This window comes from Eleutherodactylus coqui, chromosome 1, assembly GCF_035609145.1.
Source record: "Eleutherodactylus coqui strain aEleCoq1 chromosome 1, aEleCoq1.hap1, whole genome shotgun sequence".
Classification (NCBI taxonomy): domain Eukaryota; kingdom Metazoa; phylum Chordata; class Amphibia; order Anura; family Eleutherodactylidae; genus Eleutherodactylus; species Eleutherodactylus coqui.
The window spans coordinates 414,685,459-414,706,470 of record NC_089837.1 but is presented as its reverse complement, the minus strand read 5'-3'; the positions used below and the strand labels follow the sequence as shown (position 1 = coordinate 414,706,470).

At 44.8% G+C, this 21,012-nt stretch overlaps 1 protein-coding gene across 2 annotated transcripts in view; it reads left to right on the top strand.

Moving 5' to 3' along the window:
- Positions 1 to 21,012, top strand: part of PIBF1 (progesterone immunomodulatory binding factor 1) — a 188,376-nt gene continuing 167,364 nt past the window's right edge. The window contains exons 1-4 of one of the 2 annotated variants that reach the window (XM_066581127.1): positions 1 to 58; positions 2,837 to 3,092; positions 4,892 to 4,992; positions 18,236 to 18,434. In XM_066581127.1, coding sequence (XP_066437224.1) covers positions 2,841 to 3,092; positions 4,892 to 4,992; positions 18,236 to 18,434 — 552 coding nt within the window. In that variant the 5' untranslated portion in view covers positions 1 to 58; positions 2,837 to 2,840. The remainder of the gene's footprint in view (positions 59 to 2,836; positions 3,093 to 4,891; positions 4,993 to 18,235; positions 18,435 to 21,012) is intronic. The other variant, XM_066581136.1, reaches the window with a different exon arrangement.

The following is a 21,012-nucleotide window of genomic DNA, read 5'->3' as shown; positions in this document are numbered from 1 at the left end:
GTTGTGTTGGGCTCAATGAGGCGGTTGTAGAGGCGGCAGAGAGCTCAGGGAGAGCCGGGTATGTCGTGTGTGCTGTTACTTGTAGTTCCGTGCACTTCACTGCACGCAGATATCTGTCACCAAGTCTCCTGCTGCTGACCTGTAGAACTAAAGGTCCCAGCATGACCTGCCAGGATCTGTTTGCATTATTACTGTTTGTTCCTAAAAGCTTGCAAGCTGTCAGGGCATGCTGCACCTTGTAGTGCCCCAGCAGCTGTGAAGTGTATCACATCTCCATAGGGGATAAAGTGCTGCTTTATCCTTTATTATTTTGCAGCAAATCTGAGAACCTGTTGAGTAAATCTGCGCCCAGCAGTGAGACGCGGGTATTTTATATTCAGTGGGCACTGCCCCTGCACTACCAACCTGCTCCACTGCATAGCGGGCGGTGGGATCTGCTTCCTGCGCTGTCCATGCTGACAGCGGTGCTGGGAATCAGCTGATCGTCGGGATCGCAGGCAGCGGACCGTGCTGATCTTCTGCTGATGACTCTGTCCTGGGGGTAGATCATCCATGGAACAATGCCGGACAGAGCCTTTCATTTTAACACCTCCCAGCTGGGGGTACCAAGGTAGAAAACCAGTTTTGTCTGTGTCACGTCAGCTGGTTTATTATAAAGGACCCCTAGCTGATGAGAGCGCCCCATTATTTATACTGTACACTTACCGCTCGTGGTTTGCAGGGCTCACACGGGCGTACGCAGTTTCTGTCTGTAAGATACATAGTGTATTCACGGACCGGAACTGCTCGCATGTACCGTCTATTTAGGTCCTTGCTGCGGATATTTGCGCACGTATTTCATGCACACAAAAAAAAAAGCAAGAAGAACCAACCTGCCTTCTAGTGCGTATATGTATATATCACACATGATCACTGCGTGTTGTTAACGCTCCCATAGACTTGCATGGGTGATTTGGGTTTGTAATATGGACCAATAATAGGACATACTACAATTTTATCTATTTATTTTTTTTCCACACACGTGCAAAACGGATGTTTGAATACCCCAATGTACGTCAATGGGGTTTCTGCACTGTGTAGTACGCAGAGAAGGTGAGCTTGAATGAGCCCCAAGGGCACATGGAGACGATCAGTTTAGCGCTGGAGGTTGCCATGACACTCTGCTCTGTTTGCTCAGAGGAAAAGTTTAAGTTCTTTGAGTGCAATCAGTTGGGGGAATAAGAAAACCGTGAGCGCTGCGCTCGGAACGCACACACCCCGCGCATACTAAACCGCCGAGGAGCGAATGCTCTGAGGGAATAACAAAACACTCCCGGTAATGGTCCTTCTAGGTGTGCGGAGCTCTCAGCCCGAGGTAACCAGCGCCAATCATCACACGTCTTAGTTTACGTGGGCCAAGAATCGGCTTATGGGGCTGAATGATGACTACTACTATCCTTCACCCTATAGACTGGCTCTTCAGATGGCATGGACACACCACGGGTCAGCAGGCATCTGATCAGCTGGCCTCACGGATTCTTATATACAACTGATGATTTGTACATGTCTGACTACTTTACCTTCCTGATGGGGATCCCTGGGGGTCTGATTCTTTCTACTGCCATAACGCCTGCAGGTGACCTTGCCATGAGTTTCAAATGATAAAAGTTGGACTTTATGACTCGGAGTAAGCAATCCATGAGATCTTCACATCACAGTTAGGCCGTCTTCATGCGGGCATCAAAATTGCGCAAGATTTGTGCATTGTGAGACGCACAAATATGAACACCATTCTTTTGAATGGGGTCAAACACATGAGCGATGTTCACCTACATGACACCGCCATGCAGTGCTATACCAGAAACAGATCGCGGCATGTACTATCTTTCTCCGTGCTCTTACATCTCAGCCCCATTGTTTACAATGGCGCGGGTGGCAGCATCACACCACATGCTAGGAGCACATGATGCGAGGTCTCCCATTAAAAACAATGGGAGGAACGCCGCGATCCTTGTGACGGCGGCGCTGGAGGATCCCTGCTTCCCCAAAGTTATGCAAGGCAGTTTTGCCATGAAAACGCTTCGCATACTCGGGGATTTCACATGGATGGCGAGCCGATAAGTGGGCGGGATTCACGGCCCCATATCACATTCGCCCGTGTGAAGTTAGCCTTAAGAAGAATATTAGTTGTTTTTTTTTCCAGGTTACAACTATCACTTGACATGATCATTTTTTCAACTATAGAACCCAACAATGACAGAAAAACCCAACACAGCACATCGCCTCTATGACCTGTTTCTGCCTTTCATCAGCATCTGTTATCCTCAATTATGTCATGGAAGGCGCTGCTGTTTGATAGAAAAAGGTCTAAATCGGCTATTTTGCCTAGCCAAAATTTCTAATGTATGACCTGCCTTGATATGTTTGTAGTATATAATGTGCTAAAAATATGCTTTTTTTTTTCTTAAAGGGGTTTTCCAGCTTTTCAAAATGGATGCCCTGTGCACAGGATAAGTCATTAATAGCTGATCAGCTAAGGCCCACCACCCAGTACCATGTCGATTAGCTGTTTGCCGGACCAGCCTGTCACCCTATATAAAACAGATAGCTCCGTACATTGTGCAGTGGCCCCGCACAGCTACTATTCACTTTAATTGCAGCTGTACCTGCAATACCACGCCAGTCCACTGCACAATGTATGGAGCTATCTGCTTTGTGCTCCATTCAAGGTGACTGCTGGCCTGGGCGACGGACCCTAGCCGATCGACTATTGATGATCTATCCTGTGGATAAGGTATGAATTTTGAAGATCTGGAAAACCCCTTTAACCTAACAAGATATTTTCTATTTGCCTTAGGTAGATGCTGAATATGTCTCGGAAAATGAGCAGAAAAGGTAATATCTCCAGCTCCCTGGAGTCAGAGGACATCAGCCTGGAAACCACGGTGCCCACCGATGATGTGTCCTCCTCCGAGGAACGAAATGGTTCTCCTAAAATCACTAGACAGCTGATTGAAAGGAAGGAGCTTCTTCACAATCTGCAGCTCCTGAAGATAGAGCTGTCCCAGAAGAACCTGATGATCGACAACCTGAAAGGAGAATACCTGACCAAGGTATGGCTAATGTGCCGTAATGTATAGTGAAAGGCTGGAGCAGCCAATGGGGATGTCCTCTTCCACATGTCCATCCCTGAAGGACTAGATCTGCTTTGTGATATTGATCAGGATTCTGAAATGATGTTCATGTGGAAAATCCTTCCCATTGTTTCAAGCATTGTTTATATTGATTGTTATTCCTGGATTTAACTTGTCTGATATCTCATTAAGGCCTCTTTCACACAAGCGACAGCGATATCGCCGTGAGATGATCGGTGTTCTGTGCAATATCGCTGCATTTTGTCGCTGCGATATCACGGTTTTGTGTCGCTCTTTTGCTGAAGATGTTTGAAATATAAGCTCTACCCCGAAAGCCCTAGCTGCATGAAAAAAGCCAAAAAATCAATACATTACATAAAAGACAATGTCCGGTCGGGAGTTTGAAAAACCTCGCCTCCAGGAAGCCCTGCCTCTGATTGGTTCTCGCGTGCCACACTCAGCCAATCAGAGGCAGGGCTTCCTGGAGGCGAGGTTTTTCAAACTCCTGAGCAGGAAGCTTTGCCTGAAGGAAGCCTTGCCGGAGCTGGACAGCGCCTCTTAGGCGATGTATTGGATTTTTTTTCATAGGGCTTGTTTTAGTGGAAACAGTAGGATTTCCTACTGTAAATGTTGTACTAAATGAAATACGCGTTTTCATGTGATTCAACACAAAGGAAGGCTCCATAGGGAAATATGGGCTACAAAACCTTGCAGATCGCGGCAGTATTCAGCAACCTGCGTTGTTTTTGTTTTTTTTTTTTCTCCTTGGAATGTAGCATGCTACAAAACATCGCTCATGTGGAAGAACCCATAGGAAAGAATGGGCTTCACATACATGCGATTTGTAGCACTGTCACATTGAAAGAAAATTGTGCGATTATTTTTTTTTTTATCACCCTAGTGGAACCAGCCTAAAGGGGTTTTCCAATAATCGACTTATATCACCTAGCTTACCGCTGGGACTCCCAGCAATCCATTTCAATGGGACCACTGAAAATAGCCAAGTTCCAGCGCTCGGCATTCCCCATTACTCTCATTGAAGTGACTAGATTGGTGGCCGAGCATGCGTGCTCCCACTCCATTCATTTTGCCAGTCTCTCCTGGGACACAGGACTCCCGTTCTGGTGATTAGTGGGGTCCCAGCAGTCAAGCCTTCACCAATCGATCTGTTATACCACATCATAACTTAATGCTACAGAAATACCCCTTTTAATATTATTGACTTGAGTAAAAGAAACCCTGATTTAGAAATGTACATGTTATTGACGTGGCTTTCCAAGATTTACAAAAGAAACCCCAACTTAGGCAAGGAGCATAAGATGGTAGAAAATAAAGGAAAAACTAGACTCGCCTGTCGAATGTTGCCCTGGAAGTGACTGCAGGGGTCACTTGCTGTTCATTGCTCATATGACTGCCGCCCAATTACAGGACACAGCAGCCAACTGTGCATCAATGGCGCCTCTGCAATCACTTCCAGGATCAGAGCAGCCGCGATGCTTTTTGTTCCGTTTGAAAAACGAAAATGAAATAGAATGGAAATAAACAGAAATATTTCCCTTTTAATTGAAATCCTTGTTAAACAGAACTGTTTAATTCCACTTTTCTTCCCGGAATAGAGAACCAGAAATGCATGACTGAGGCCAGCGGCAGTGTAGGCGAGCCCTGATAGCCTAGCATTGTGCGTTGTGTTTTTATGTCTTGTAGTGATATCGACTATTCAACTAGTTATGAAACCAATAATCTATCCAAAGTTTACTGTTTTTTTGTTTTTTCCATAGATTGAAGAACTTGAAGAAAAACTGAATGACACAGTTCATCAGAAACAATTGTTGGCTTTAAGACTTGAAACACAGACCAAAATCCAACAGGAAGATAGCAGGTAAGATCTCATTTTACCCGTTCAGTGCCAAGGACGTATGCAACGCAGCATGAATGTTAGTGTTAGAACTTACGAAATAAGAAGTAAAGGGAGGACACAGCGCTGTTGGTAGGAAAGAGCTTGTCAGAGAAGTTCCAAGCAGGAAGTATTTTGTAGCAATCAGGGCAATGTGTTTCAACATCGTATCGTTGTCTTCCTCAAGCCAATATTATAGCTTAGGTCTGGTCTCATATCAAAGCTCAGACTCTTAAAGAGGTTGTCTAAGTTATCCCATCTCTGGACAACCCCTTCCCTGTGCATTAATATAGAAAACTGACATATATTCTCCTCTCCCCCGCAACCCACCCCACCTGTGTCCCGTGACGGTGTTCGATCCCCCGCTTTGGTCTCTGATGACAGCTGCCGACCCACCCATTCATGGCAGGTCACTGGGGCTGCAGTCAATGACAGAGCCAGTGTAGTGGCCCGGAATGTCCTACAGGATGTCACACAGTTACTAGCTTTTAAAAACTCCCGTTTATGTACTCCTTAGTAGACATTTCTGGGGTTGTCTGTCAGTAATACTCTAATTTCCCCCTTTCCTCACACACGATGTCCTAATCTTCCCGGCAATGTCTGTCTCCTGATTGGTTACTGTGACTCAGATCGTTGATTGGTAGAAGGAATCCAAGCTCGGGAACAGAGAGCAGTGCAAGTCGGGATATGGGGAGGGGTTACACAGCTTTTCAGTCAGAGCAGTTTGAGCGGGAAGTCAGTCAGAGGTAGAGTGAGGAGAAGATAAGTCGCATTTAGTCAGTGCGTCGTTCTGTCAGAGAAAGCCAGTCAGTGAGAGTCTGGGGAGACGTACGGCCGCGGTCCGGGGAGACGTACGGCCGCGGTCTGGGGAGATGTACAGACATAGTTGGAAGGAAACAAGCTCCTGAAGCGTCTCAATACCAGTGCGGTGTGGGGGAGAATAGGCTGGGATATATTTGAGCACCACCCACAGATACCTGGGACTGATGGGGATCCTGTTCACAAATAATCCTAAACATAGAGAGAGTGCGTTGAAGATAACTCTGTTAACGGTTTTTGGAAAATACTAAATTCAGTGTATTGTCCTATGTAAAAACAAGAAAACCTGTATTTGCTTTGCCTCACACATTTGCTCTTAAAAGAGAATGTTAGTAAACTGGGTACCTTCGGTTTGCCTCAGAAAAACTGTGGACTCGTCTCAGTTATACCTTCAGAACATATATATATATATATATATATATATATATATATATATATAATTTATTCTTGTTGCATTCTATTATTCCGCCCCGCAAGTGCTAAAGTTTGGAGTAATTTAATTGCCCAACTGTTGTTTGGTTTCTTGCTGTTTTATATAGTTAGCACTACTTCCTCGTCATTTACGGTATGACTAAGGACTGAATAGTCTGAAATGCATTGGCTCTGATGGAACCGGGGGCCTGCTGAATTTTTTTTTTCAGTACATTACAATAAATAGTGTATTTTACTTTTCCTGGATCCTCCTTTTCCCGTTGACAGAAAGTACTATTTTTATTCTGATGATATTGATACCTTATTGAAAGCAGCTCGCAGTACTATGGATATTGAGGAGGTGAAAAAACCCAGATCGGTTCTTATTTTCGGCTTTGAAAAAAGATGACCAAAAATATATGGGTTTTACAGATAATAGAATCGAGCTAAAATATAGAATATGTTTCTCTTTCCCCAAAGAGCTTGCAGATCACTTATCTAAAGACAAAGACTCTTCAGCATCAACTACACGGAGGCTTTATGGATTTCATTGTTATGGTGCCACAAGATTAGCAAGGATAAGGATTCCATTCAAACTTTTTTTCTGGTGACAAAATCTTCGGGTTCTTTCAGGACAATAATAAATCTAAAACACTTGAATAAGTTTATCGTGTACAGAAAATTCAAGATGGAATCAGTGAAAACCATCATTCCCCAGAACTCCCTGATGTGCACAATAGACTTGATAGAAGCATACTTTCACATTCCTATCCATCTGTGGCATCAGAGGTTCTTGAGGTTTGCCGACAAGATGTGGAAATCGGTCTTCCATTTCAAATTTCAGTGTCTTCCATTCGGCATCCCATCGTCTCCCAGAGTACTCACCAAAGTGGTGATAGAGATGGTGGCCTTCCCAAAAGAAAGATAAACATCTTCAAGAACTTTCTTATACAGATAGTCCCCGACTTGCGAACGGGTTCCGTTCCGGGAGCCCGTTCGCAAGTCGAACAAACGGTAGTATGGAGGGGATCGCGGGTGGATCCCGCTCCATACAACGTCGGGTGCCGGCTGTTCTTACAGCGGGCACCCGGCGGCAGCAGTTCCGACGAGCCGTGGCGCTTGTCGGAACTGTTAACACTTTAAATACCGCTCTGACAGCGGTATTTAAAGTGTTAACAGTTCTGACGAGCGGCGCGGCTCATCAGAACTGCTGCCGCCGGGTGCCCACTGTAAGAAACAGCCTGCACCCGACGTTCAGGGGGCCCGTACAGCGTCCCACGATGAGATCGCGGGACGCTGTGTGGTTGCTAGGCAGCCGGGGACCTCCTGAAAGGCCCCAGGGCTGCCTATGCAGAGTGCCTATCAAGCGCACGGCTTGCTAGGCGCTCTGCATAGACAGCCCTAGGGCCTTTCAGAAGGCCCCCGGCTGCCTAGCAACCGCGATGTGACCGGACAGGCTTCTATCAGGCTTGATAGAAGCCTCTCCGGCCCCTGCACAGTATGATGTAATGCCATAGCATTACATCATACTGTGCTCTACAGATAGTTCGTATCTAGCGAAATTCGTAACTCGAATGTTCGCAAGTCGGGGACTATCTGTAGTGGCAAGTTTGGAGGCAGTCTTGAAAGATGACTCATCGGTGACTCAGACTTTATTTGAAAATCTGGAATGGATCATAAATAGAGATGAGCGAGTATACTCGTCCGAGCTTGATACTCGTTCGAGTATTAGGGTGTTTGAGATGCTCGTTATTCGAGACGAGTACCACGCGATGTTCGAGTCACTTTCATTTTCTTTCCTGAGAAATTTGCGCGCTTTTCTGGCCAATAGAAAGACAGGGAAGGCATTACAACTTCCCCCTGCGACGTTCAAGCCCTATACCACCCCCTGCAGTGAGTGGCTGGCGAGATCAGGTGTCACCCGAGTATTAAAATCTGCCCCTCCCGCGGCTCGCCACAGATGCATTCTGACATAGTTCAGGGAAAGTGCTGTTGATGCCGGAGCTGCTATAGGGAGAGCGTTAGGAGTGATTTTAGGCTTCAAGAACCCCAACGGTCCTTCTTAGGCCATAGAAATCGCAGATCGCACCTATGTGCGATCTGCGATTCCTGTTCTCTTCTCTATATGTTCTCAATGGGGCCGGCGGCAGCAGCGCCGACCCCATTGAGAACATATAGAAGACAAATCATTCTTCTCTGCCACAGCTGTAACAGCTGTGGCAGAGAAGAACGATGTTTGCCCATTGAATTCAATGGAGCCGGCAATACAGCAGGTTCCACTGAAAGCAATGGGCTGCCAGCGATCGCGGCATGAATTGTCGGGAAGGGCTTAAATATATAAGCCCTTCCCTGCAATTCATCCAGAAATGTGTTAGAATAAAAATATATACCGTATATACCGGCGTATAAGGCGACGGGGCGTATAAGACGACCCCCCAACTGTCACCTTATACGCCGGGAATACAGCGGAGTAAAGAATAAAAATCATTACTCACTTCCCCCGGCGTTCTGCGGCGCTGCTGCAGGCTGTCGCTCCCTCCTGGTCCCCGGCAGAGCATTGCTTTCTGGACGCAGGGCTTGAAATCCCCGCCTCCAGAAAACACACGTGCCTTCAGCCAATCACAGCCAATGACAATGATGTCATTGAATGGCTGTGATTGGCTGAAGGCACGTGTGTTTTCTGGAGGCGGGGATTTCAAGCCCTGCGTCCAGAAAGCAATGCTCTGCCGGGGACCAGGAGGGAGCGACAGCCTGCAGCAGCGCCGCAGAACGCCGGGGGAAGTGAGTAATGATTTTTATTCTTTGCTCCGCTGTATTCCCGGCGTATAAGGTGACAGTTGGGGGGTCGTCTTATACGCCCCGTCGCCTTATACGCCGGTATATACGGTATATATTTTTATTTTTACGCATTTCTGGATGAATTGCAGGGAAGGGCTTATATATTTAAGCCCTTCCCGACAATTCATCCCGCGCACGCCGGCAGCCCATTGCTTTCAGTGGAACCTGCTGTATTGCCGGCTCCATTGAATTCAATGGGCTAACATCGTTCTTCTCTGCCACAGCTGTTACAGCTATGGCAGAGGAGAACGATCTTTATGCTGACAGTGCGGGGTGGGGTGGGGGGCCCACTCTTGCCGCTATTGTGGCTTAATAGTGGGACCTGGGAACTTGAGATGCAGCCCAACATGTAGCCCCTCGCCTGCCCTATCCGTTGCTGTGTCGTTCCCATCACTTTCTTGAATTGCCCCGATTTTCACAAAGGAAAACCTTAGCGAGCATCGGCGATATACAAAAATGCTCGGGTCGCCCATTGACTTCAATGGGGTTCGTTACTCGAAACGAACCCTCGAGCATCGCGAAAATTTCGTCCCGAGTAACGAGCACCCGAGCATTTTGGTGCTCGCTCATCTCTAATCATAAACTTTCAAAAGTCTGATCTCTATCCCTCAAGTCAAAAATAATTTTTGAGAGTCCTAATAAATTCAGACCCTTAATGCACCCTCCTTCTAGAGGACAAAAAGTTGAAAATGTCAAGAATCTCCTCTAATCTCAGAGAACGAAGACCACACTACAATAAGACTGAGGATTGGTCTGCTAGGAACACTAACATCTTGTATTCTGGCAGTACGATGAGTGCAAGCTCATTCCAAAGAATTTGCAGATGATGATTCTATCCGCTTGGGACAAGAAACAAATATTATTAAACAAAGGAATCACTATAATAACTTCAAAAGTAAAGTGTTTACTCTGCTGGTGGAAATAAATTTCAAATCTATCTCGGGGACTAGAGTGGATTCAAGAACCTCTCTTGATAGTAACTTCAGATGCAAATGAGGAAAGTTGGGGAGCCATTTTCCAAAAACAATTTCTACAAGTGAAACGGTCTAGAGAGATTAGTTCAATGTCCTCAAATTTTTGGGATCTGAAAGCAGTAATGGATACTTTATTTAGACTAGAAAACGAACTCTGAAACCATTACATAAAAATACTTTCAGACAACATTACTACAGTTTACTTCCTCTGACATCAAGAAGGGACTAAATCCCCCATTGCTACAAAGTCTAGCAGCAAGAATTTTTCTCTTGGGCAGAAAAATCAGTCTGGTCCATAGCAGCAATACATCTAAAAGGAAAAGAAAAGAATGTGGTGGACTTTCTCAACAGTGAAAAGATTCAGCCTGGGAAATGGTCTCCAAACACACGAAAAAAAATACTTTAAGATGTTAGTATCCAGGTGGGATCTTCCCCCAAATAGAACTTTTTGCAACAAGGGAAAATGCCTAACCTGCCAATTTCTTTTCTCTGCAGAAGACACACCTGTGGGAATAGACATTATCTCAAACATGGGATATGGAATTGGTCTATGCGTTTCCCCCATTCCTGGTGATTCCTCAAGTTCTGAGTATATTGTACAGGAGCAGAGTGACCATCACTTTGAATAGTTCCATTCTGGACTCAAAACGCTGCTGCTTTCCTCTACTGAATCATCTAGCTCTGGAAGCTCCTTTTGATATTTCTGCAAGAGCCGTACTTTCTTCTTCAGGGTCCAGTACTGTACCCCAATGTGGAGAAACTCGATTTATCAGCATGGATCCTGAGAGGCAAATACTAAAACAAGGAGTTTTCTGACAGTCATACCAACCCTCAAAAATAGTCAGAATTTGGTCACATCCAGTATTTATAAAATAGAATTTGCAACTGGAGAGATTTTAATCTATTGGATTTGTTAGATCTGGATACTCCCACAATTTTGTATTTCTTAGGCCCCCTGTCCATGGGTGTTGCTGGAGCAGGAGCCGGCAGATGGATCTCTGCTGTCAGCCTATCTGACAGATAGGCTGACCGCGGAGAATCGCGGCAATTCACAGTATGCTGCGAATTGCCGGCTGCGATTGGAGGATCGCAGTGATTCTCCGCTCGTAGACAGAGGGCTGTGCTTTCCATAGCAACGCTATGGAAAGCTTTAGACGGCGTGATTCGCTGGCGATTTACCGCCAGCGGAATCACGCCCTTGGACGGGGGCACCTTACAAAGTGGGCTAGATAAAGGACTTTACTGTAGTACTTTAAAAGTTTAAGTGGCAGCCCTATCTAGTTTCTATGTGGGTCCTTCATCAGAAAATAACCTTTTATCTCTTCTCAGTAATAGACCTGTATCTTGGAAGGCCATAGACAGGGGAGATGCAAGCAATCTCTATTAACAATCCATCTCTGAAAGTTTTGAAGACATAATAATCTAACTTAATTCTGCTTTTCTTCCCAAGGTTATTTTGGATTTTCACCTCAATGAAAAAAAATATTCTTCTATCTTTTTGTGATAAAAATAAGAATAGAGAAGGAATATTTCATCCTGTGAATGTCAGGAGAATAATCCTGCATTACCTAACACTTTCACTGTGGCAGGAGAATCAGCTGTTCTTTGAATATACTTTTCACTGTAATGATTCTTATCTCTTTATTAAAAACAATAATTATATTGAAAAGAATAAGGCTGAACTGACAGACACACACAAAATCACTTTAACCGATCCGGTGGAAGGACAGATAATCTAGAAAATGCAGTAAGGACTGATTCTGAAAAAAACAATTCCAATTCATGCAATCTTGTAGTTGTCACCTAAATGGATGGGTGACCTTCTAAAACAGTCATCCAGGTACGAGAAAAATGGTTCCTAACAAGTGGAGAACCACAATAATCTCAGTCTATCCTGGAAAAAATGTTTACTGCACTATTCTCAGAATTACTATAGTAGATAAATGTTTGCTATATTAAAGGGGTTGTCTCGCGAAAGCAAGTGGGGTTATACACTTCTGTATGGCCATATTAATGCACTTTGTAATATACATCGTGCATTAAATATGAGCCATACAGAAGTTATTCACTTACCTGCTCCGTTGCTAGCGTCCCCGTCTCCATGGAGCCGTCTAATTCTGATGTCTTCTGGCGTTTTTAGACGCGCTTGCGCAGTCCGTGCTTCTGCCTGGTGAATGGGGCCGCTCGTGTCAGAGAGCTGGTCACCGCGTCGTCATCGTAGCTCCGCCCCGTCACGTGTGCCGATTCCAGCCAATCAGGAGGCTGGAATCGGCAATGGACCGCACAGAGCCCATGGTGCACCATGGGAGAAGACCCGCGGTGCACCATGGGAGAAAACCGCAGTGCATCCCTGGGAAAGGACCGGCGGCCATCTTAGGGAGAAGATTTTTATAAGTCCATATTTCGTTGGATCGGTGAGTAGCAAGCGGTTTAAAAACCCGCTTTAATTTGCTATTTTATGCCAGGAGGTGACGGGGGGGAATGGGGTAAGGTAAAATTTTGATGTTTGCCTCGGGACAACCCCTTTAAATTAGAATACCAGGATTGTATTCTAATCCGTCTAATAAACTGCCCCTGTGGTACCCCAATATTAAAGGTGACCCAATCAGAGTATGCATCATTTAGAACCACCACCGTCTGCATTGTATCACTGAGCCAATTACTTACCCACTTACGCACTTTTTCCCCAATTCCAAATATGTTCAACTTTGCCATTTATACCATTTAAAATAAGTATGTCACCATGACTGACATTATGGCTTTACTTAGGGCAGATCGTATCACACTAACCTCATTGATTTCTTCGACTATGTCATAAAATTTGTGAATGAAGGTGGTGCTGTGTATTCTGAACAGGGGCGAGTTACAAGTGGTGACCACACCATATGTAATATGTCTGTAAGTGACATAGGAGAACATTTAACAGGTAAGATCCGTGTATTCGCTGATGACACAGAAGTGTGCAATAGGATTAATACTCCTGCTGGTGTCTTAAACATGGAGAACAATTTAGCTTTTCTGAATAGATGGTCAGCACAATGGAAACTGCAGTTCAATGTAAGATAAATGCACCTGGTGAGAAGGAATAGGGGTTCTTATTTCTGACAGCTTCTAAATGAGTCCACAGTGAGGTCAGGCAGCAAAGAAAGCAAGTAGGATGCTCGGCTACATGGCTAGAGGTATAACCAGTGGAAGGAGGGAGATTGTGATCCTGCTGTATAGATCTCTGGTGAGACCACATCTGGAATACTGCGTTCAGCTCTGAAGACCCCATCCACAGAAAGACATTGATAAAATAATCCAAAAACTGGATGCAAAAAAGGTGGAAAGTTTTGTTCTTGAGACCTATCAGGGGAAAGTTAAAGTGACCCTCAGGACCTAGACTACCTGATGCACACTGTGCATTAGTATGCATAATTAGTCTAAAACTCTACACCTGCTTTGATTGACCACTGTTGTCCACATGAGCCGTGCCGGCCAGTCAGAGCAGCATGTAACAGCTTAGACTGCCAATGTATACTATGCATATTGTGTATCAGATAGTCAGAGAAGCAATTCATCCATCTTTGTTTGTCCTGGGCCAGAGGGTTGCTTCAGTCTTTTTCTTTAATTTGTATATTCTTGAGGAAATAAGGGAGAGGAGGGACATGATTGGAACCTTTACCTATGTTACAGGAGGAAAGAAGAGTGAGAGGAGACATTAACTTTTCAGGCAACTTATGTTAGTCTTATACTTGCATTAAAAATGTTGAATCTTAACCACTATAAATCACGTAGGAAGTGGCTGATACTACTAGTCTCCCTTCCAGCTTCTCTGCAATCTACTCTGTCATTACATAAAGAGCTTGTACAGTAACAAGGGCACAGGGATGTTTCCTTAGCTCGTCCCACCATTACTCTCTGGACAAGGGTGCTGCCATGCAATTGGAGGCTTGCAGGCTGACACTGTAAAAATGATCTCCATAAACTCTGCCTCTCCCGTGGCTGTGCGAGCCTGTGTGGGTTTCCCTTTGGCTAAAATGCCTGGGAGAGCAAAGAGGCTGGCGTTCAGAAACTGCCTCCCTGCTGATTGGACCGCAGACTGTTCAATGCAGCATGGGAAGTGAGGGCAAGGAAGTGCAGGACAGTGGACTGCTGGCAGAATGCTAGGCTTGCCACATGGCCCTTGCGTTACATTGGATTGTAAACAGCTGGGCAACAGAAGAACGGGGAAGAACACCTGAAAATCAGAACTTACAGACTTGAAATGGAGTGAAAACAATAGCAAATGAGAGGGTAAGGAGAACCTAGTATGTTTTAGAAAACTTGTTGAAAAATTCTGGGACACTTTCAATATTTTAAAGCTATAAATAAGGTTCAGGAGGGAAGTGTTCTTATAAGGAAGCTAAACACTAGAACAAGGGGGCCCGATCTGAGATTAGTTGGGGGAAGATCGGAAGCAATTGTTTTACTTAAAAAGTAGTAGATGCTTGGAACAAACATCCAGTAGATGTGGTTGAAAAATCAACAATAAATGAATTCAAGCTGCCTGGGCTAAGCCTATAGCTACCCTAAAAGAGAAATAACAAGGAAATAATATAAGGGCAGACTAGATGGACCAAGTGGTCTTTTCCTGTTTCATTAGTATGATTTCCCAAGAATGTTTGAATTGTGGGTGCAACCACTTATAAGCCCTCAAATGTGCCAAAGATGAGGGGGGTCTAGAAAGCAATCTCTTTGGGGAAAATTTACTAAGCCTGGCATTTCCAGCACTGGTCTTAGTAAAATTTTCTCCAGCGCATGATATGTCTAATGCATGAGGAGACGCACAACTCTTTATGTATTAGCCACATCCCGAAACCTCTCTTTTTTTAACGTAGAAATGTAAATCCATCAGACTGCCCCCCCCCCTTCCCTCTATGTCCCGCCCACTTTTAAGAAAAGTGGCAAGGCTAGTGCAAAAAACGGAAAAGGGCAGATTTTGTGCAAATCCTTACTTACACAACAATTTGCTAACTTTTTACACCAGAAAATGGCATAAAATCTTGTAAAAATATCCCCCTTTGTGTTTGTATGAAGTTATCGGAGATGGTCCTTATTTAGAGAGATCTGTCATAGTGACAGGTTCATGTTGGGCTGTGAACTCAGAGGGCCTACTTTGTGGGGTGAGTACATAGGTCTAAGTGAAGGCAACAGTAGAACGAACCGCTACATACATAGGAAAGTGTGTCTTCAGTAGTCCACATGCTGAGGCTTCTCCACAGGACCTTCCAGTCACTGCCTAGAAGACCTCATCATATATAATACTGGCCTGTATGTGCTTAATAATGGGCAATTCACGAATGAGACCATATTGGCATAAGAGAGCCCGGCCTGTCTAGTACGCAGACAATCCCATGCAGTCAGCATATTCGTCTCACATCTTCTCGTATGCTAGGGGTGACACTTCCCATGACGAAGTTTTCAGCAATTTGTAGGGAAAACATAGTTGTGTGATCTGTAGAGTAGATTATCCTCGTCTTCCCCCTCTCATGTTCTCCTCTGTTTCCTTTTTGTGTATTACTTCTTAATGTCCAGTAATGAAGAACACTTGTTTTACACGGTAACGTTATATCTTTGTTTCGGTTCACTGTTACTAATTTTGAGATTAGAAAATTCCCTTGTTGAACAAGTTTATTGAAGTTTATTATTTCAGATGGTGTTTCCAAGCATAATTTGGACAGAACAGAAATACAATTTTTTACATTACGGCACACCTAGTTTTTATACAGCAGGCGATCATTTAGTTATAAATGGGGTTAAGAGAAGTAATTATAAAATAAAGCAAATTATATATGTTCTATTACATGCTGAGCGGTCAGTGTGATGAGGTTGGCTGTAGATCCCAAGTCTTGGAGCTCGATACTCAATGTGGCGAGCAAAGACCCTGTGTGAACACTAAGGCCTCATGTCCACGGGGAAAATAAGATCCGCTGCAGATTCTCAATGTAGAATCTGCAGCGGGTCCCTCCTGCCCCGCGGACATGAGCGCCGAAAATAGCAATTTAAAAGCATTTACCTATCCGGCGCGGGCGGGGAAAGTCAGCTGTTCCTCACGGCCGGATCTTCATTTTCGGCCGGCGGATGAATTCCTGACGCCGGCGGCACGTCGCCGGCACGTCGTCGACGTGCCGCGCGCATGCGCCGGGCACATCCGCCGAGCCGAAGCAAGGAAGATGCGGCCGTGAGGAAGAGGAGACCTTCCCGGCCCGCTACGGATGGTAAATACTTTAAATTCCTATTTTAGGTCTCCCGCGGATCCGGACGGCTTCCATAGGCTTCAATAGAAGCCCGCGGGAGCCGTCCCCGCGGGAGACCCGCACGAAAATGGAGCATGGTCCAGATTTTTCCATGCTCCATTTTTTTTTAAATCCCTTTTATTGACGATCCGCGGGTATTTATCTACCCGCGGGTGGTCAATGCATCCCTATGGGGTGCGGATCCGCATGCGGGAGATCCGCTGCGGATCTTAAATCATATTTTGCCCGTGGACATGAGCCCTAAGGATCCATATAAATTTGGGCTTGATGATGAACACCGATCAACGAGATTGGCACTCATCTGCCTGGCCTTTACACAGGCTGATTCATACTCTTTGGGGGGCAAACGATCGTTCTTATGATTCTTTGTCTCCCACCGTCTTTCATCATTCTCATCATTATCTCATCAGCAATGACTATTATTGGTGCTACATTAGAGATGTGATCACAAGTGTTTGCTGGGGTGATGGGTGGCACTGTTACACGTCCCAATGATTGGAAAAACAAACGTTCCTAGGAATGTTCTTGCCTTATGGAGCCATGTGAAAGGCCCATGGATCTGAGTTCTCCAAGAAATGTTATGCCATGTTTGGCATGCACTCCCGACCCATACAGAATATATATATATTTTTTCAAACTGCACCAAAAGGGCCCTTTTACACTAAACAAAAAATTGTTGGATCGTACAAATTTGAATACTTGTTGATTTTTAAACACCGCCAACAATTGAACAACGAGTGAGCAGTCATTCCCTTCTCACTTATTGTTCATTTTATGTAGGCATAAAAAAAATCATCATCCGCATGTTGTTCATCGAAAACAGCGATTGTTTAGTCATTCTCATTCACTAATACAGGGACTAAACGAGCAAGCACACAAAATGTAAAAGAGTTATCTGCCTGTATGAACTCTGAGATTGAGCGAACCCTATCATTGTTTGCTCATGTAAATGATCTAACACTCCCTGTAAAGGCTCATGTCCATGACTGTGTGTTCACCGCATAACACGCATGTGTGATACGTGGTGAAAGGAGGCAATGAAAGTCAGTGGCCTTTCATTGATGCCTGCACACCGGTATGTGCACACTGCGCAGCGATATGCAAGAGAAATAAATCGCAGCATGCTCTTATTTCTCTGTGTGTGATAAGCAGCCCTTCTATGGCTTGCGTATGATACGCTGTCCATGCACAATACATTGTGTACAGGCAGCATTTCAACAGAACTGGGAATTAAAAAACATTGAAAAAAAAATCACACTGCACATGTCCGTGACATGTGATTCACGGGCATGCACAGTGCCATACTCAGCCCATATGCGGTCTCTGCCGTTTTACGCATACGGCAGTGGGCATGAGCCCTTAGATTTGTGAACCCTGCTATACGTGTATCTCTGAATCAGCAGTAATGATGGCAGCGCTCCTCTAATCACGGTAGGGTCTAACCTCACTAGTCACAGTAGTGCCTTCACTATCGGGATGTGTTCACACTACATAGTGATGGACACTCCCAACTTACACACTAAGCTCATACCTAGGGTTCATTGCCCCATTCAAGGCCAGAAGTGTCCTGTTGGCCTCTATCGGACAGCATACTTACGTATAACACAAAACGGTTAAAACACCATAGTGGTCTGCACGATGTTGGGGGTGGTGGTAATGCTCCGGCTGATGTCACTTTTGAAGTAGTAGGGTTGTAGCTGCCTAGAAGCTTTTGAAGAGACCGTCCTCCATGTGTTTCCAGAGCCGCAGGCTGTCCTCGTGGAGCAGAGCTAAACGGTGACCATGAGGAGTCTAGATAGCTGAGGTTCATCTGTTGTCCTGAAAGCACTGCATGTTGTATGTCTGCCCGGTGTCGGCCATGTCTTCATGTACTCGTCACACTGATGTCACATTTCCCATTGTCTTTAGAAAACACCAAGAACAAATGAAAAAAGAAATGGAAACCATACTGTCACGGCTCAAACAGTCGGAAGAAACCAATCGTCAGCTGAGAGAGCGTGCAGGCAGTATACGCCATAGTTTACGGTACCTGGAATTAAGTAAGGAAGCCTACGAGAGTCTCAGCGGCCTTCCTGAGGAGCAGCTCTCCATCTCTGAATACGTATCTGTGAGTAGTCTCTCTGCGCTGGCTTATCCTCTCTCCTCGGAGCCTAGCTCACTTTACTTCAGAAGGGGCTCTAAACATTGGGTTCTTGGTTTATTTGCAGGTTGCCTCTCCAGCTTTTTTATATATTGATGCAGGTAGACCATGCAATTACCCGCAGAATACCCGCTGGCAGAATACTCCGAGCTGCCAGCGGGTATTCTGCGATATCCGTTACTGTGCCCTTTAATTAGTTCATAGTCCCAAAGTGTCCTCTAAATGTGAAGCATTTTTCTTGACTTTGGATACAAAACAGTTTTGTTATTGTCCCCACTGCTTTTAGTGGATTACTAGTTTTTTGCTGGTAAACAAAAGAAACTTGTATGTTTGCTGGTGGAAATAGTTAAAATAAAATCCCTTATGGAATTGGGTAAAAACCCTCCTCTACGCAAGCTATGAAACTTTTTTTTTTTTTTAGTTTGAAGAAAGTGTACTATTAACATTAGTTATTAGGATGCCATTAGTGTTCCTGCACTATATTCTTTTCTGCTGCTGTAATCGTTGTGGCCACATGGTGGCGCTCATGTCACAGGGATGTAGTTTTATCTGGTTCTTCTCTGATTACTTGTTTTCGCACCCCTATAAGTAGATGTCACGTATAATGTAAATGGTGCCCTTGAAAGGTATAAAAACAAAAGTCATCTGTAGGATTGTGTATGAGACGGATATTAGAAACGGAATCACAACTGTTTGCCTGCAGCTGCTGTTGATGCTGTTGTGCTTATTCCATGCTTATTCAATACCTATGTTAGATACCCAGTAGAATATAGATAGTATTATTGTGTATACCATATACTACAGTTACATGCTGCTGATCCAATACCCATTTTACTAATACCTAGCATTGTATAACCGCAGCAGGACAATGCTTCCAGTGAAATGGGTAGCTTATTCACTCATTCCATTACCAGGGCTTACAGGGTATATGTAACAAGTGGTATAGTAATGTAATTTAGTGCAAGTAATCAAAGAGAAATGTCATACATAAAAGTAATAAACATACAGCAAGTTTTATATAACTTTTTTGAAATGTTACAGATTCCTTCCCCCCTCCCACTCCCTTTTTTTCTTACTGAACCTTTTCATGACCAAGGATTATTGATGCTCCTGTGTCCAGATCACATTCTGCAGTTCTGGTATCTTCACTTTCAAAAACTCACTGAACTTTTTTTATTTCCCCGTGACATATTTGCATGAGGGCCTGGGCTTGTTTTTTGTGGGCCAATTTGTAATTTTCAATGGTATTATTTAACGTACCATATAATGTGTTAGAAGACTTAAAGGGGTTGTCTCACGGCAGCAAGTGGGGTTATACACCTTTGTATGGCCATATTAATGCACTTTGTAATATACATCGTGCATTAAATATTGGCCATACAGAAGTTATTCACTTACCTGCTCCGTTGCTGGCGTCCCTGTCGCCATGGATCCGTCTAATTCTGATGTCTTCTTGCTTTTTTAGACGCGCTTGCGCAGTGCGGTCTTCTCCCCTTCTGCTCGGTCCAGGCACGAGCGGCGTTCTGGCTCCGCCCCCTTCTACGCATCATCGCGTAGCTCCGCCCCATCACGTGTGCCGATTCCAGCCAATCAGGAGGCTGGAATCGGCAATGGAACGCACAGAGCCCATGGTGCACCATGGGAGAAGACCCGCGGTGCACCATGGGAGAAAACCGCAGTGCATCCCTGGGAAAGGACCGGCGGCCATCTTGGGAGAAGATTTTTTAAAGTCCTTATTTCGTCGGATCGGTGAGTAGCAAGCGGCTTAAAAACCGCTTCACTTTGCTATTTTATGCCAGGGGGGTGACAGGGGGAATGGGGTAAGGTAAAATTTTGAGGTTTGCCACGAGACAACCCCTTTAAAAACATTTCTGAGTGGGGTAAAATAGAAAAAAAAACAAAACGTAATTGTACTGTTTTTGGGGAGGTTGCTATTTTGTGGTGCGGTAAAAATAACATGTTGGTTTTGTCCTGTGGGTCAGTACAAATTTATATGTTTTATTTGGGAAGCACGGCTTGAAAAAAATAATATACTTTTAAAAAAAGGATTGCTTTCTGTCACCAACTTTCTATTTTTCCACCAATCTGGGTCTGCCGCTGGGCCGGGGGGGTCTGCCGCTCTGCCGGGGGGGGGGGGGGGGGCTGCGCCGGTTACCTGCTGCCTGGCGGTGGGTGACTGTGCAGTGGTCGGCGGCTGCGGTGGGTCCGGTCGGCGGCTGCGGGGCGTCTGGTTGTCAGGGAGACACAGCTGGTAGCGTCTCGGGAGCGCGCACGTCGGGCTACAGCAAGCGACAGGAAAAAAGCCGGCGGCCATCTTGGGAAAGTTTTTATAAGTTGCTGAAACGCTGGAACTGTAAGTACAAACCAGCTAGAAAAGTCATTTACATGCTTAATAAGGGGGACTGGGCAAAAAAAAAATTCACTGCTTCCTCGAGACATCTCCTTTAATTTCCATTGTTATTTTTTTATAATAATGTTAAAGTCTCTATTATACTTGTTTTTACTTCTTTTTTTCAGTCCCCGTAAGGGACTTGAACTTGTGGTA